The following is an 18030-nucleotide window of genomic DNA, read 5'->3' on the forward strand; positions in this document are numbered from 1 at the left end:
ATGTTCTTTTGAATAAAAAATAAGCTTTCAAATGCATATGCTGTTTTTTCTAAGACCACACCAGTCCTTAATTGCCTTGGTTGTATCCAATTGTCATAGACTCAAACTGCAGTAAAAATATATGATAGGGTAGGCATCACTGTGAAGATGTTATTCACATAAAGCCAATGGTAAGTTACTCATTAGAAGTAAGTTGAGTGATTTCAGGGTTGCCCTTAGTCCTTCTGGTCTCTAGGGGACCCTTGTACAAATTGCTGATTCAGAAAATCATTACTTTGGTGGTTCAAGTGGTACTTTAGTGGCCCTAAAGAGTTATTTGACACACCTCCCCAAACAGCTAAGTTATCCCCATGATTATGTTGATTAATTGCACACTCTGTGGAATTAGTGTTATTTTCAATGAAAGATTTTCCTGCGTTCGGAAAATCAAGCATAAAACTCATGTGCTTTAATTTGATAATGTGTGCACTTCTCCTAAGCAGGATGCCAAGTGAGGGGCTGATTTTGGCTGTTGTTGTCTGGGCCACGTTAAATCATCTAGGACAATATTTTTATTCTGCACTGAAAAGGTGGTTTTGATGGACTGGAGGATGTTCACTCAAAATGCTTATTGATTCGGACATTTTCATCCATCAAGGAACTTGAGAACTCTTTGACTTTGTGAATTGAGTTTATATTATTTGGGGAGAGGATTACGGTAGTGAGAAGGCAATGGTTGTTGCTACAGTAGGCAGTAATAATGATACATCTAGAAAACTCCAAACAGAGGTGGCATATTGTGGGAAAGCCTTGGTACTGGAACTGGAGGTCTGTGTGCTAACTTCGCCACTTCATGTCTTTGCAGCCTTTTTAACTATATGAGCTGGTTACCCTTAATTTTAGTGACTTTGTCTATAAAAACATGGACTAAAATGCTCATTTAATGAGCTTTTAGGGTGTGTTGTCTTAAATAATGTAAGTTAAATTTGCATGTGAGATAGTGCATTACAAATATAAGTGCTTTATGGAGAAATTGAATATAGAATCTGAAATTCTTCACTTAGGCAGAGCCCTAAAGTGAAGACTTTTGGTGGCACCTTAAAATACTACCTGGGGTTTCAGTACCCACACTGTGTTAAAGGCAGCAGCACAGTGACTAGATGAGATGAGGGGAATCACTGATGAAATGCAGCCAAAACTCACAATTTCCAGTGGGATCAGAGCTATAGGCCATTACTGAGTATTCTATTTTTAGGACTAAAAGAACATCAGCGAAAGAGAGAGTTAATGCCAGTCTTTTCCAGAAAAGAAATGGTTTACTGCCCATTTTTCATTATCCCTTGATACATACAAGCTATGTGCCTAGTTAGTTACCTTTTCCCCCATTTGTCTTTTTAGGATTTCCTAGGTTGTTGGATGACTAGTTTATTTGCTGGATGGAGTTATAATTCTTTTAGCACAAATTTATTTTACATTTAGATTTTTAAATGACTGTGGATGAAGGCAGAGTTGTCCCTGTATCGTAAGATTCTGTAGGAGAGAACCAGTGCTCTTCTCTGAAATGTTGGAAATCGAAGGAATAATGTCAGCTTCTGCTTTTTTGTAAACTCAGAGTCTCACCTCCAAACTGGGATCAGGAGTAAAGTTGACTAGCTAGTCAGAACAGTGAAGCTATACCTGCATGGCCACAGATTACCATAAAAAATATAAGCCAATAGAAACCAGCAAATTAAATAGTCAAAATGTTTTCATATCAATTTAAATAAAATAAAAATTTAATTTTTGAACGTACATCATTTATCTGATAGAAAACTACAAATATATAGTAACCTGATATATTCTTAGTGTTAAGTTTTAAATAATAGTAGTTCTTAAAGGTCATCAACTCTTGTATTAATAGACACAAAAAAGATGGGGACAGGCATGTATGCTCAATTCAGTTTAGGAAACGTTGTATAAAACTAAATTGAAAGCCAAGTACAGTCTCTCATGCCTGTGATCCCAGCTCTTATGGAGACCAGTGCAGAAGAATGCTTGAGCATAGGAGTTTGAGAGCACCTTGGGTAACATAGTGAGACCCCATCTCATTAAAAAAAAAAAAGAAAACCCTGAATTAAATGTCTTAACTGCAGTAATTCTCAGAGTCTTTAACATGCTAGATACAATGTGAATCTGTTGGGGGGTGGGGGAATAGCTTGTAACAGTTCGCAGATTCTTTTAATTAGTCTCCCTTTTGGTTTTTGGAGCCTATTGTGGGATCACTATTCTATAGATGACACTGAGTGATGCTGGGTTGTCCTGTATTATAATTATATTTTTACTTTTACTCTTCTGTACATCTTAATACAAAGACGTAGTCTTCACATAGAGAAGGTGTAGAAATGCAGTTTTCTGCCATGTTTTTGTTAATTAGTTGCTTTGTGTTAATGTGTGGAGATGGTGGCAGTTTATTGTAAGACGTCACAGAATCCACGTGTATCATTTGTGCAGCTATAAAGTACCTAGAGACCTTTTAGGAATAAAACACCATGTAAATGTAAATTATCATCGCCTATAAGACACTTTCATTAATTTCATATCAAATTCATGAGTGTTTTGAGCTCTGAGATTTGAGAGTCTTCAGTGTCGGGCTTCTAGTTTATTTATACTTTTTTTTTTTTTTCCCAGAGTTTAAACACCAGCAGCATAGCATAGTGCTAAGAGCACAGTCTGGGCAAACAAACTGCCAGGGTTTGAATCCTGGCTCTGTCACTTGTACCTGTGTGGCTGTGGGCAATTTTCTAGATCTCAGTTTCCTCATCTGCAAAATGGTGTTTATATTACCTGCCTTATGGGGTTGTGCAGATTGAATGAATCATTTTATGTAGAGCTTTGAGCAGTGGTTAATACATGATAAGGACACAGCTATTCTTATTTGGACAGGGAAGGAAAAGGCAGGCATGGAAATGATGAAGGACTGTAAATAATAACCTCATGTATATGTTCAGAACTACTAAAAATTTCAATCGTTGTTTAATGAACTAGTCCTTTCTACATATATATAAAGAGATTCATAGGGTAATCAGAGATGGGATGGGACTGGGGATGGGGACAGAAATTTATTCTGAGTCAAACATGTTTATGATGAGTTCCCTAGTCTGATTCCAGGGAACAAAAGGCTCATTCTTCAGTTCCCAGAATGAGGATTAACAGTGAAACAGCCTTGCTTCGTGTTGTCCTGCAGCATCAGATAATTTTTCATGAAGGCTTTTCATGGGATGATATATTCTCCCATATAGATGAATCTATTTCAGCAGTGGGTGAAACACCTACCATTTATATATAATTTTTAAAGTGGCATTTTACAAACGAAAGGCTACACAACCAAACATGACCCTGTTATTATCCTACTGGTCAACCACAAGAGGGATCATCTCTGTTAGAGCATATCTCTAGAAATCATTTTATTGATAAGTTGCTCGTCTGTCTCTAGCTCTTTCTAGGTGGCTTAGAACTGTCATGTGTATCCAGGGGCAGTAATCTACCAAAGGTGATCCTTCTTAGAAGTATCCCTATGAGTGGAATGGATTTATGAGATCATTTTTTTCCCTTCATGTAATATTTTCATTGTCACCCAATTCCCTTACAATAGGATACCATGGATGTATTGGAAGAAAAATTGGAAGTCAAATGGCTGATAATACAAGAATATAGAAGTATTCAATTTCAAATTCTATAGACATTTGTTAAGCATATCACCCTCAAATAAAAAGCAAATTTTCCTGCTCCTTCTTGGGACAGCAAGATAAAAGATTGTTGAATAGATCAGCAAAACATTGATTTTTTTTTTTTTTTTTTTTAAATAGAAGTTGCTTGCCTTTCCTGCTCATATTAGTTTTTCTGGGGCAGGGGAAGCAAGTGAATCCTTTATTGATTGCCATTTAGTGCCATTTTAAATAATCAAATTTAAATATAGGCTTTAGCAGCAGACGGGTTCGATTTGGACATAACACATGTTGACTTCCTGGACTGTTTGCTCACTGGAGATGCCGACTTGTTCTGTAGACGGGGCTGCATGTTGATCTCCTTTGTCTCCAGAAGGATTGATTGACGGATGTTGTGTCTGCTCACTTACAGCGTTTTCCTTGTTTAATTTAAAAAATTGTGACATAGTATTACATGTTCCCTTGTATACATCATTTTTGCAGAAGAAAGTTGTTTAGCCAATATGTCGACTTAGTTTATGAAATCCTCTCTATAGCTTTCATTCAGCCCTTCGTGTACTCCATTAGGTCATATTCATTTCATGCACGGCAAATCGTCACCAGCAGCAAAATTTAACATTTGGTCCTTTTAGGTATAAAAATGAATCAAATGCCTGACAAGATTTGTTTCTGGTATATATTTCAGAATCTCCCCCCGCCCCCCGCACCAACCCCATCTTTATGGGCATACAACAAATGTTACTAACGGGTACTTTTAGTTTTAAAAATATGGACAACAGTACTCCATGCAGTAAAAGACTTGAGCGATTAATGCTACCCTTATGCCTCTTTTGAGTAGTTTTAGCCATGGGGCTTGGCACTGCCACCATTGTCTTTGTGCCAAAAAATATCCGCAGCGGCTGTCGCATTCTAGTACCGGAGGGTTGTCTCGAAAATTCCGCAGTGAACGCGCCGGGTTTGTTCATCACTGCTATCTCTTTTAAATATTGGAAAAATAGAATCTTTAGCTCTTTCAAAGCCCCGTTGTGGTTGTGGGGATGGGGGGAGGCGGGTGGTGAAGAATGGAGAAAGGAGGAAAGAGGCTGTCCGCGCCAGCCAGTTGGTATAAGTGACAAAAATCCATGCCTGACATAGAGTAAACACAGATATTTAGGAGCTTTTGTGTTCATGAGCACAGATAGTTACTTAAGGATCCTACTCAAACATGTTATCAGCACTCTTGAAAATTTTATTATCTGAAACAAATGTTCCAAGTGAATTTTAAGCAGAAAATCAACATCAAGACCATAGCTAATTTTTAATGGATAATTTACACAAAAGATAATTTCTTTTCTAGAAACTGAGGTGTCCTTTTAAAATGGCTGCTTTTAATCTTTAAAAAAAAATGATAGGAATCGCGATTGGATGTTTGAGAAGGTGAGTGGGCTTTATCCACAGTGCCTGATAATTTTGCTCCCAAACAGGGGTTTTGGCTCTGAGGGCAGATTTATAGTTGAATTTGGGAACAAAAAGATGTAATAAAGTTAAAGGCTTACACTATCAGAATGAAATGTGTTCGCTCATGATCTCTGGACCAATCTATTTGATGGTAAAAGTGGATGCTACAGATGAAATCTTCACAAGGAGCATAATCCTTAAAAAAAAAAAAAAAAAAAAAGTCCACCTCCCAGCCTCCTGCTGGCTGTGCTGCCTCTTTGGTACCTCGCAGACTTCGACAGAGCCCTGGACGGGTGCCCATTGATGTCATGGAAACACTCAAATTACTGAGAATGATTCATGTCTATGCTGGTCTCTTATCCTCCCCCACACAAACAGGAGTAGATTTTTAACCCTGACAACTTGTAATTTGCAGTGGGTTTATTTTTGTATCTGGATAAATATTTTTTAACAAGCAAAATTAAGATTAAGCAGTCTGTATCTGATATGATAGTAAAGAATGCTGGGTTCCATGTAGCCAAGAGTACTTTGGGGACTCTGCAGCGTGAATTCATATTCTTCTCCTCCTCTCTCCCTCGTCCCTCTTTCTTTTCCTACCTCTTCCTCTTTGCATTCCACTCTTCCTCTCTTTCTTTTTCTCCTACTTATTCCCTCTCTCCTTTTAAAATCCTGCCCTTTTATCTTTAAAATAATGGAAGGAGTAGCCCAACTTATATCTATAAGTGAGGCAAATCCTGGCAGAAAAATTCCTCCCTCCTGCTCTGTGTGTTGGAGTCAAGTTGGGAAATAATGCTGAGTGGTGAAATTCTACAGGGGATAGCTTCAGGAATTCCTTCTAGAGAAAAAAATAGATAAAAATAGATGTTTTTTCTTCCTTAAACTGTATTTTACAATTTAGATTTTTAGAAATTACCAAAACAGGACACTAGATGTTCAGTTTCTTAGGCAGTCAGAGCAGATTCTACTGTATCCATCTTTCTGTCTCTCTGCCTGCCTCCTTGCCTGCCTATCTACCTGTTAAACAAGTGAATATTACATCAAAGTAAGTGATGTAATGGTAATATTGAAGCATTCTTAGATGCAAGAGCTTAAGGAAGGACACGCGTCCTTTGATAGCTCATGAAGGTCGAGCTTTTTCTGTTAGTAATATTTATAGAGAGAAGTTAAAGGGTACAAGTAACTTAAATTTGACGTACACAGATGAGTAAGTATGTCTTTGTGACCATTCACACTGCTGATACAAGTGTAAATGTATCTTTTCTTCAGTGTAAAATCCTCATACAATGGAAGTTATTCTGTTAGATCTTCTAAGACTGACAGTCTGTGCGATGGTGTCTTGTTTCACTGAAATTGAAACTGATATGGGCATTGATTTTATACTTTGCGCTGAGCGCTAGACCAGAAATGGGGCGGAGGTGTTTTCCCAACTTTAAGATTCATTAAAAGCAGTAGAAAAGTTAATACTGGGAAACAGGAGGTTAATTTTAAGACTTAGGTTTGGCTTTCTTTGAAAACCACGGTCCATTTTATATATGTAATGACTTGGATACAGGACACCCTTTTGACCACATAGAAAAATTTATGGATATAAATGTATCAAAGATACATTCTTTGTGTGGTGTCAGGAAGGCATACTCTAATAACATTGCGATTGCCATTGGCCTAAAAGGTAAAAAGACTACTGTTACTTTTAGCATTCGTGTTGAGTTGAGAGGGGAAAACTTGGGGGTTGTAAACTTCAGAAGGAAATCTATTCAGCCTCTCAAAATACAAGTTTAGAGTTTTCCCATTGGAAAAAAGAATACTGTAGTCCTATGTATCAAGTACAATTACTGTAAAGCTCCAGTCTTGACGAAAGAAGTATCCTTTACACTTGAGTGGGGTGGGGTCTTAGGCACCTGCCTGCATCTTTTAGCCCCTTTTAGTGTTCTGGTATGGACAGATTTCTACAATGATTCTCCACATGTCACTATCTGGACTCTACTGCTTAGATCTCTTGTAATGTGATTTCATTATCTTCCCTAATGATTATTGGGGTTAAACTTTAAAAAGAAACAAATTAACACACTTGATTTTATTCTTAAATCTGGCCAAATAGCATCAAAGGGTCTGTAGATCTCTGTAGAGCAGCAGTCTACAGATAAAAATTGGGTTGTTAGAATTGGAACAAGACGTTCACATTCCATGATCCTTGTCCTGCTGGGTCTATTGGTGGAATCTGAACTTGGGTTCAGAGTAGGCAATTTTTCAAAAGCCCTGTTTCCCAAATGTAAACTCCATCATCGTCTTGATCATGATGGGATTCACTTCTGGGAAAGGGAGTTATTTAAAAAGAGAGAGAGACTCAGAATTTTGAATAGTTTCTTTGCTAAATTCACCATCTGGAGAGCCTGTGATTGATTAGTTTTGGCCTCACCATTAAGTGTCAATATAATCAATGGGAATTACTAGGCTAGGGTCATTATATAGATAATTTGCCTGCTGTGTAAATAAAAATGAAATTGTTTAAATTTCGTGCAAGAGAAAGTGAAAATAAGGAGTTACGATTTGTTTGTTAGAGAAAGTGGAGGCCATTGGAATGACAGTTTTTGGAAGTGTGGAGCAGTTTGGCTAAGAATAGGAATGAAGGATATTTTTTTCCAGTTTATCATAGCCAGAGTGAGGAAGTGTTATTCCCTCTCTTGCTTGCATACATTGCCAGTAGTGCCTACTTTACGTATGTAAACATCGGGGAAGAGCAGTAGATGTCTGTTACCTGGAGGAGATTTTTTTTTTAAGGAAAAACACAATTTACACTTTTTTGTCGTTTCTCTTGGCAGGTAAAACAGAAAGGGGCTCATACTCATCTTATGGGAGAGAATCAAACTTACAGGGTTGCCACCAGGTAAGTGAGAATCTCCGTTGCGGAAGGGTTGAGAGGATTAACCTGGTAAATCAGTTTGTTTTCTAAATTAGATGATGCATTTTAAACTGTGACACCAAAGATGCACTGGCAAGTCAGATGATGGCTCTCTCTTTAAGTAATGAAATAACACAGAGCTTAGAACTAATAAACACCTCATCTTTAGATCGCTGCTGTATCAGAACTACATTCATGGGCTTGTTTTTATTTTTTAATCCATCAGCCGGTACCAGTGGCACTGTTTGCAAACCAGCAATGTCGGTGAAAGTGGTTCTATCAAAAGAGTTTATTTGCAATTAAGAACTTAAGAATTTCTTATGCAGGAACTACTTCGCGGAGTCATGTGTCAGACCCTGGGTTTCGGGTGGCTATTGCCCTAAATTATAGTTTTCATAGGGGCTGTATGATGTTGTGTGAAAACAGGGTTGTATTGAGAGATAAAAATGTCTGTGAAAATATGATTTGTTGTCCCTTTTTGTTTCTGAATTGTTTTTGGCTGGAAGTCAAGGCCAGCAGGCTAACAGCAAAGCCGTCTCAAGGGAAGCATGCGTGAGCTAGAAAAATAAGAGTACTTTAATTAAATAATAAAATGCCAGTGTAATACAAAGGTATAGCATGTGTGTGTTTGTGTCTCTGGGCACTCTGCATTTGTATACTTTAAACTCTCCAGAGAGAGCCTATTTCTAAAAATACTATCAATAGCTAAAAGTGTAAGCTTTGTTTCAAGACAATTGAGTTTTTATAGATGCTTTCTTTTTCAGTTCAATATCGCTATTAATCATGTATTTAAAATCTTTTCAAAAAATGTATACTTCCTTTTTATAAGTGCATTGGTTTCTTACTTTGGAAAACTCTTGATGGAATTTAATAATCCTCTTTAATATTCAGAGCTCTCTATTGTTTTTATTATTCACCCAAACAAAATATACTTTTTTTTTTTTAAATGCTGGAAAGAGGATGCTTACTCTCTTGAACTCTGTCACCCTCTGATGTTCTTGATGGGGGAAAAAACCTATTTTAATTTTTTTTTTAAACAGCCCGTTTAATATACCCCTGAAAAATGTAAGCAAAGTTTTGTTTTTGTAATTAAATCGAGACTATGAGGAAAGTTTCCTTTACGTATCAGACATAGGAAGGTACGACTTCTGGTGGGTTGGTGTGTTTGTTTTTTCCCTGTATACATTTGCATTTTTAAAGTTTACTCCCTTGGCCCAGCCACCAATTCAGTCATATTCGGCATCTGAAAGATTTGTTGCATTGAGGTGAACAGTGCTTGGTTAAGAGCTCCTGCCGGAGTGCAGTTCATGGCAGTTTGTTTGGAAAGAATTCTGCAGGAAAGAAATTTACAGCCATTCCAGCGCAACGGAAACATCTTTGGAATGTGAGTGCAAATGTTCGGGCTAGATAGCCTGGGCGACAAGCCTCTGAGTGCTGTGTCTCTGGTGTAAAGCTCTCAGTTCCTGCAGAAGAGCGTGTTCCTGTGGGTCTGGTTTCTGAGGGTCAAGGCGGAGGTCATTAGAGTTTTGGGGAGAAGAAAGTTGACAACATCCTTCCTTTCTGCAGATGGTCATGGCAGAGGTCTCTGTTTTCGCTGAGCCCCTTTTTCTGGTCATGGAGAGAATAGGCTTCCTCGCCCCTGTATCCTTTCTTACTAATAGGAATTGGCGTGATTCCTCACAGACACAAAGATTTCCTCTGCTGAGTAAGCGTGAGGCCCCTTAACTTGTGAAAGCATCATCCAGACCGTGTGAGTCTGTCTGTGTATGTGCAGAACACAGACCCTCCTTTCTCCGTTTGTGGGGAATACTTCCCTCGGGTGAAACTGAAGTTAATTTTTTTTTTTTTTTCAAACACAAGGTGAGAAGTGGAAAGGGGCAGAGGGTGGAAGAGAGGTGGATGGATTGGCGTGTGATGGCTGAATTTCTGGGCCTTGGGAGGTTCGTTTTGAGGCATTAATGTCCAGGAAAATTCTTTTGTATATGGCACTATGACTGCATATGCTTTTCTTAAAAAGCCTTCGTAATGTAGCCGTGGAGTGTGGAGATCCCTTCATTCTTAATTTGTGCTTCGTGGTTGTGAGTCTTGCAAGAGTCTACTATCTCTGTGCTTAGCGTGGTCGCAGCAATCTCCATAAACAGTGTGATTACTTAGGGATAAATAAAAGTGAAATTTTGGAAATTTGCTGACAGAGGGAAATAGGGACTGAAGATGAAAAATGTACAGAGTATGAATTTCTGCTTTCTGTGAAATTTGAGAATAGAACAGACCATAGTGTGTCTTCCAGTGAATCAGTTTCTCTTGTGCCGTATTGTTGTTTGAATCCCTGTCTACAACACCAGCTATGCAAACCAAAGAGAAAGGCAAAATCTCAGTATCTTGGGCTTCAAGTCTAAATAGCAGATCACAGCTGAAATGATTCCCCACTGTGTGACAAGGTGAGTGACTCGTGGAGGGGAGGCTTTTGTTTTCTTCTGTTTACTACATGATTGAGATATGGAATCGGAAACCTTTAGATGGTGTGCCCTAAGGAGCTCCAAAAGCTGCTTTATCGTATTATAACAGTGTATCCTATGGACTTAAAGGGGTGAGCAGTGCTATGTGGAAACATGCTTCTTCCAGTCCCAATAGCCTTTTGTTTGGTGTAGAGACAGAGTGGTGGTAAGCAACAGGTAGTAAAGCGCTGTCCTGGAGGAATACATTATTATTGTGAGATGTGTATTGTTTCAGAAATATATCAAGTTAAAAAATAGATATATAGTTTAGATTTCTCCTAAGGATTTAACACTAATACTGATGGACATATGATGCTTTTTTAAATGGATATATTTTAGCAGAAGAACGAAAGCCGGCAGGTTCTTTATTAGCAATTAAGTTGTTTTCATTAAAAAATGGTAATGGGATAATATTTCATTAATGCATTTCCACGTGAAGTTATCAGAAATAAACATGGTGACTTTTTGAGACTTTTAAAATTGTATCGAAAATGAATCAATAGATAAGCAAAAGTAGCCAAACGAACTTTTTTGAGTTCTTACTAAATATGACAAAACTAATTTAAATCAAATTGGGGTACAGAAATCACACCCAGCTTAACATGTTCTTGCCAAATTGTAACCTCATACTCCTTTTAACTGGCAGAGAAAATAAAATTGATAATGGAAATTCTGACAGAAACGAAAATGAGTGGGAATAAAGTTTTTTGCAAGATAGTCCAACCTTAATACTATAATAGCCAATAACTAATACTTGACGGGCATCATTGCAAATGCCAGAAGGGAAAAAATGTCATTTGTTTTGGCTTCTTTTGCTGCTTTGAATAGAATGTTGGGTGATTCACAAACTTTTAAATTTTGCTAAAATCTATTTTTTTAATGAGATGATGATATCAAAACAAATACTTGTTATTAGTTCTCCCCTTAAATGTAAGTTCAGAGTTGATTATCAGGAATTGTTTGTATTTTCTTTCTGGGATATAGCCCAGGTCTAAAGCCATGGTTTTTATTATTAGTATTGTGTGTGTGTGTGTGTGTGTGTGTGTGTGTGTGTGTGTGTGTGTGTGAGAGAGAGAGAGAGAGAGAGAGAGAGAGACAGACAGACAGAGAGAGCGAGCGAGAGAGCGAGAGATGGGGAGAGAGAGAGAGAAAGAAAGCTGCCTATCTGAGACCAATCAAATTAGAATCTTGTGAGCTGGGCCTGTGCTTTTCTGACAACTCCCCAGGTTATTCTAATGTGCAGCTAGGTTTTATCATTTCCTAGAATGTTCTGTAGAAATCTACTCTGTATTAATGACTTGTGTTCAACATATGGCATTACTACTGACCTTGAAAATGCTTTTAGGCTCTTTGCATTAATTTGATTATTCAAGGCATGGAAATATATTGCATATGAACTTCATTTAAAAGGCAGTGAAAATTAGTGATATAGTGAAAATCTTGAAATCTTTATATAGAATTCCACAACTGAATGTCCCAGCCCATATCTTGTTTTCTCTAGTGAAGTCCAAGGCTTTAAGCTCATCCAAATTCTTTTTCTTCCTCAGCAAGTCATCAAATAGGACTTTGCTGATACAGTTATTTAATGTTTACGTCTTAAAATGACTAATGGAATTTAAGAATGAGACCTAATCTAGGAGATTGTTGTTAATTTCCACAAACTTGGAGACCAGGGAGGAAACGGATTTTCTTTATAGGTGACTTAGTTTGCCCATAGGCTTGCTTGTTTTTGGTTCATCGAAATTAAGCATGTAGTTGCTTCCAAAATGAATTTCACATTTCAGAATTGATTTCTTTGTCTTGTTATTTTTACTTTTGATTCAATAGGTATTACAAATGACTTAATTCTAAAACTTTTGGCCTCTTTTAGTTTTTCTTATCTAAAGTCAAAATAGAAAGGATGTAAGCGAAAATGGTATAAAATTATTTTGTTTATTACGAAATTGGCAATTTAGGCCAAATAGGCCTTGTGCAAGCAGAAATACACATCGCTTTTTAATTTGCTAAGATGCCTAAGTGTTTATTCTGAGTGTTCAGCACATCCATCGAGGTCTTATGCATCCTTCCTGGGAAGCTCTCCCTTGCAGGGCCTTAGCACCTGTCTTCGTCATGCCTTTTAAAATTTGCCATCATTTTTATGTGTTTGTTGCATGCTGATTTCTACAGGATTCTGTAAACTCCTGGAGGGCAGGGACCATGTCTGCTTTATCTTGCATGTGTACCAAGTGCCTAGCAGGGCAAAAATTGCAATGACCTAGTGTTTGTCTCCTCAGCATCACTTTTGGAAGTCATTTTGAGGGAGTAAGGTCTGAATAGCAATGTACATGAACCATATTGTGAGCATCTTTTTCATGCCTACGAAAACCAGAAAACTGCACCCTCCCAAAAAAGTCCTTTGGAAGCTCTTCCTTCTAACATGCTGTGCAAGCTCTGGAAGGACACCAAAGTCATACTGTGGAGAGACACCCACTCTGACTTTTTGGGGGTTGAATCGTCTCATTCACCTGGTGACTTCACCATTCTAGGCCTGTATATCTGGAAAGGCCTGAATGAGGGAATTATAGATGATCTATGGTTCTGGCAGAGGTGTTGTTGGAACCAAAGGTCAGCATCCTGGTCCGAACATTGAAATGTAGCAGTGTGAACGGTAGGGCAGGATATTTTAAATTGTGACAGTGTCAGACATCACAGGGCCTGAGTTTGCAGTATATATGTCATTGCAGCTGTGTCCCTGAGCGGTATTTTTTGGGCAGCAGCTTGTTCATTTTGGGGGATTGCTATGGGTATATACCCTTCTTTCAAAAGTCAGCCAGTACTTATCAAAGGGGAGAATGGGTCCATTCTTTCATTGCATTGGTTAAGAAATATTTATTGACCCTGTAGTGGTGTGTTAAATACTCAGGAGAAAAACAAAGGGATCTTGTATACCTTCCCTTCTATTCCCACCAGCAGCTTCCTGGATATTAACGGGGAAAATCAAGCTCTATTTATTTATTTTTATTTTTAACCTTATGTAGCATAAATTTTTGAGCATCCAGTTGAAAAAATAATAAAATGAATGTCACATACCTACTATTTAGGTTAAACAGTTGTTTGTATTTGTTATACAGTATTTTCTTGTGTGTATGTATAATTTGTATAAGAATACATATTTTTCAGTGAACCAACCATTTTAAGTTGCAGATTTAATAAGAATGCACCCATAGATTTTTCAGTACATGTCTCTTAAAAATAAGACATTTGCCTAACTAACATACTGTTATTATCCCTAAAGAGATTAACAATAGTTTCTTAATCTCAGTCCATATTCAGATTTCTTCAGTTGTCCTCATGCAAATGTCTTCAGTAGCTATTTTAAAAAAGGCAACTAAAACGCCGTTTACGCGTGGCATTTGATTTCTACGTTTCTTTATAATTTCTTTTAAACTAGAGCTGTTCCTCTATTTGTATTCTTTTTCAAATTGTATAATTTATTTTTTAGAGATGGGGTATCACTATGTTGCCAAGGCTGGACTCAAACGTCTGGGCTTAAGGGATTTTCCCAAGTAATTTTTTTGTTGGTTTGTTAGAGTGATGGTGACTTTAAAGAGACCAGGCCGACTGTCCTATAAAACATTCCCCTTTCTAGAATTATTAGATTTCCTTTCCTTGTGGTGCTGTTTAATTTTGTTCATCACTTGTTTTGCCTACAAATTTAAAATTAGGTCTGAAGGTTTATGCAGGTTCAGGTTAAACATTTTTGGCTGGAGTACTTCATTGAGGGTACTGTGTGCATCAAATTACATTCCAACAGAATATTGAGCTATGCCGCTGTTGGTAATGCTAACTTTAATCACTTGGCAAAAGTGGTGACCACTGGATTGTTCCATTGTAAAGGAACCTTTCCCCATCTGCAATTAACAAATAATCTTTGTATTGATATTTTAGCAATGGACAGATCCCCCTTTTTTACAACAACCTTTGACCTAATGGTTTTAGCACACATTGATGACACTTGCCTCAATCAGTTATTTCAACTGAGGACTTCAAACTGGCGATTCTTTTAAAATTCCATCATTCCTTCCACATTTATAGCTAGTATTCTTCTATAAAAGGGCAGTTTCTTTCATCATTCATTTTAACACTATCAGTTTCATGTTTCATATTTTATATAAGTGTCATAACAATTATTGTTTTTAATATGTTTCCTTACCTAGAGGATGTTGGAAGCATTAAAGTATTCTTGAAATCTCTTAAGGTATATTGATAAGAAAAGTACTTATGGCTCAGGCTGATGATCAGAGAGGCTTTAATTGTAAGAGGAGGGAGGTAATTATAGGCATGTTTCCTTGTAAACTAAACTTCAGTATTCTTTTGGTGAAATTTGGAACCTTGCAACAACCTCTGTGCCCCTAGCTGTGTTTCTCTGATTCTCATATTGCCACTCTATAATTGCTAGTAAACATCTCACAAGGTTGATCATCAGTAGCTGACTGGCCGACTCAAGGGGGTTGCTGTGATGCTCTGTGAAGCTGCACTATCAGGGATCAGCTAATAATCCCTGCCTCAGTCCTTGCAAAATCCAGACATGGTTGATAGTGAATGTCAAAATGAGTGAATTTCTAAAAGATAGTTTGGGCTTAATCTAAAGGAAGCCTGGGTAACTAGTATTAGGTGCCAATATAAATCTCTGAGTTGGTTAATATTATCATCCCTTACTAATTAAGAAAGGGATGCTCAGAGAAGTAAAGCAAGTAGACCTCAAATCATTTGCTTCAAGTAAGTTTCAGAGCCAGACTCTGAACTCTAAGATGTTTTGTTTTAAAGCCAGTGCTTTCCAACTTGGGTTCCCTGCTACTTAAGCCCATGAAGGAGTTTTTAGGCTCAGAAGTCCATATTAGTTCTCATCTAGAAAACCCTGTCTGGTCGATTCCAGGCCCACTAGAGGATCTGGGCCTGACACAGTATCTACAACAGAGTAGCTGCACTCAGCTGTGTTCAGGGTTAGCTAGAACTCTGAACAGTCGGTAGGCAAAGGCATAGCGGAGGGCAGATCGCATCGTTCCTGACTGCCCAGCCTTAAGGGGGGAAGAAAAGATTATATGAATAATCTATTCAGTAACATCCTCAGAATTAGCATGTGCAATTTCCTTAAAACCAATGAGGATTTCCTGTGAAAAGGCTGGGGTGGAATATGCCAATTCACATTTTAGCAACAGTGTGAACACTTTCTTAAAAATGTATAGATTATGTTTTGGCTTTGCTTTTTGTGCAATGTAGGCAGAATATGGTTTGCTATTATATAAATTTGGATTCATTATAGATCACATTATTGTTCCAAAAACACAAGAGCTACATACAGCGAGATTCTGAAACAATACCTTTGGCAGGTTCTTAAATATGACCCAATAATTTTTCGATTATGGCATTTAGCCCTCAAGTAAAATATATGAAACAACAGAATATGTGCTAGGAGCATAGGCAAGTTTTATACAACAACAGTTCGGGCAGTTAGTGCATAAAAAGCCATTGAAATTGCTTTGAGATGATTTATGAGACACCAAAGAAATGGACTCCTAGTATCCAAATTGAAATTTCACCAGGATCATGGGATTAACTTCTCTTTCCTTATGAAAACCATTAAGCGTTTTTTAAATAGCTTCTAGCAATTAGAACTACAGTTCTACATCTTTATATTTCTGATAGGTGTAAAGACAAAGGGGAAAAATCAATTAATGACTAAAGAAATAATTGATTTAATGCTGAGGTGTATCTGATATAATTTAATGTTGAAACGTATCTACGTATCATGTAGAGATCAGTGTAGCTCTATAGCCTTCTTCTGTAAGAAAGGCAGTATACTCAAAATTCAACATCAGGACAGTGTTTCAATCTGAAATGACAGAAATATTTCTTTATTGAAGGTCATGCTTGATATTATTTTATTGTTGAGAGCTTTTTACTGAAACTCTTTAAAACTGAACCCCCAAATTAAAATATTGACAACACTGAAAGATAGCAGCAGAAACCTGTAATCTGAAGTAACGGACTTATTAAGGACTTCAGAAAAAGACTTTAGAAAAGAAGCATATATGGTTGAGTCTGCTGCTGCGCCTGATAGTGATAACCTGCTTAGAATTGAAGCACCCCATTCTTTGAAAAATTGTGTGCACGCTTTGGATATTGACGTGGGTTTGTTTACATGTGCTTTCACTCACTGATCAACTGAGCTTCCTAAAGCATGGACCTTTCATGTTCAGCGTGTTATTTTTTAATCTCATAGAAGTAGTTTCATGGGGAGGAGAAAACTGAAACCGGCAAGAATACTTCTTTGCATTTGCCTTAGCATTTCCAACATGCAAATACTGCTTTTTTCATAGTATGGCACTGATTTTCGTCAGACATTTCTTGTACTTAACAAAGGGCAAAGTTACATTTTGGCGGGAGAGCGACTTTCGCCCGGCACTTCACCAGATCTCGTTGAATAGAATATATTATCACTGTTAACATTCTTAGGGTTCTTAATGAAAGCTACATATCCTTTATTTCCATTTTCCTCACCTTTTAGAAGACGTCTTCCAGTGAACAATTTCTATGACTTAAATACCAGATGTATGTTATTTTCAAGCTACCTCAAAGCCATGTTTATGTGCATTTGCGACAATAACAATTCCGTGCTTCGGAATAATTACGTAGGAGTATCATTGAGGTTTTTAGGCAGGACCCACCCTCTAGAGTTCTGTATGTGGGGGGGGTCTCTGTGTGTTGGGGTTTTACTGTGCAAGCACACAGAATATCCTGAGCTCATTTGTACCGTGATAATGAACAGCAGGGCACTGAATCTTTTCAGTTTTATTGGCATTGTATACAGTAAGTTATTAAATTTCATCTCTGTAATACACCTGCAGTAAAATAACAAAACATTGGTGCACTTAAAGAACATGTGTGTGTGGTACAATGCCCTCCCCATCATTTCAGCCCCCTGCAAACAGCTGCTTACAGATTTCAAGATCCATTCTATGTATTCCCTCGAGCCCACCTCTAATAATCGAGATGCATCTGCCATCGCAGTATCATAGGCATATGCAGTTTTATTGAAAACTGTACCTGTAAAAAAATTAAATAACTCCTGCGTCAATTAAATTGGCAAGCTACCTTTTGCAAAGATCATATTGCAGACCTCTTGAGACCCAAGTGAGTTCATTTTATTCTTACATTACAAATCACTAAATATGTTACTTTTATTTAGCTGAGTAGCTAGCTTTCCTCATACTTTGATGGTAAGTTACTTTCATCCATTCTCACTTTTGTTTTCCTTCTCTCCTCATCTTTACATCTTAAAAAAATTATGCAAATTGCATGAAGCAAACATTTTGAGAATCTGACCAGAATAAAATCAAAGGGAAAGGACCCTACCATGCAGCTACTCTGAAGTGATTATTAAATAAATACATGCAAAGGTTACAAAATTGGGCTCAAATTTATAACTCACGTTGTGGCTTGTGATTTTTACAAGCTTCTTTGAGATCCATTTGAT

General features: G+C 37.5%; 1 protein-coding gene across 23 annotated transcripts in view; it reads left to right on the plus strand.

Annotated features, from left to right (window-relative positions):
• TCF4 (transcription factor 4) overlaps positions 1–18030 on the plus strand; it is a 381116-nt gene that overhangs the window by 192886 nt on the left and 170200 nt on the right. For 19 of the 23 annotated variants that reach the window (XM_058438310.1, XM_032152230.2, XM_032152235.2 and 16 more), the window contains one exon: positions 7940–8004. In XM_058438310.1, the coding sequence (XP_058294293.1) occupies positions 7940–8004 (65 nt within the window). Of the gene's footprint in view, positions 1–7412; positions 7837–7939; positions 8005–10183; positions 10458–18030 lie in introns of those variants that run through there. The other 4 variants (XM_032152239.2, XM_032152241.2, XM_032152238.2 and 1 more) reach the window with 3 other exon arrangements.

The sequence above is a fragment of the Hylobates moloch genome, unplaced genomic scaffold (genome assembly GCF_009828535.3).
Source record: "Hylobates moloch isolate HMO894 unplaced genomic scaffold, HMol_V3 SCAFFOLD_5, whole genome shotgun sequence".
NCBI lineage: Eukaryota > Metazoa > Chordata > Mammalia > Primates > Hylobatidae > Hylobates > Hylobates moloch.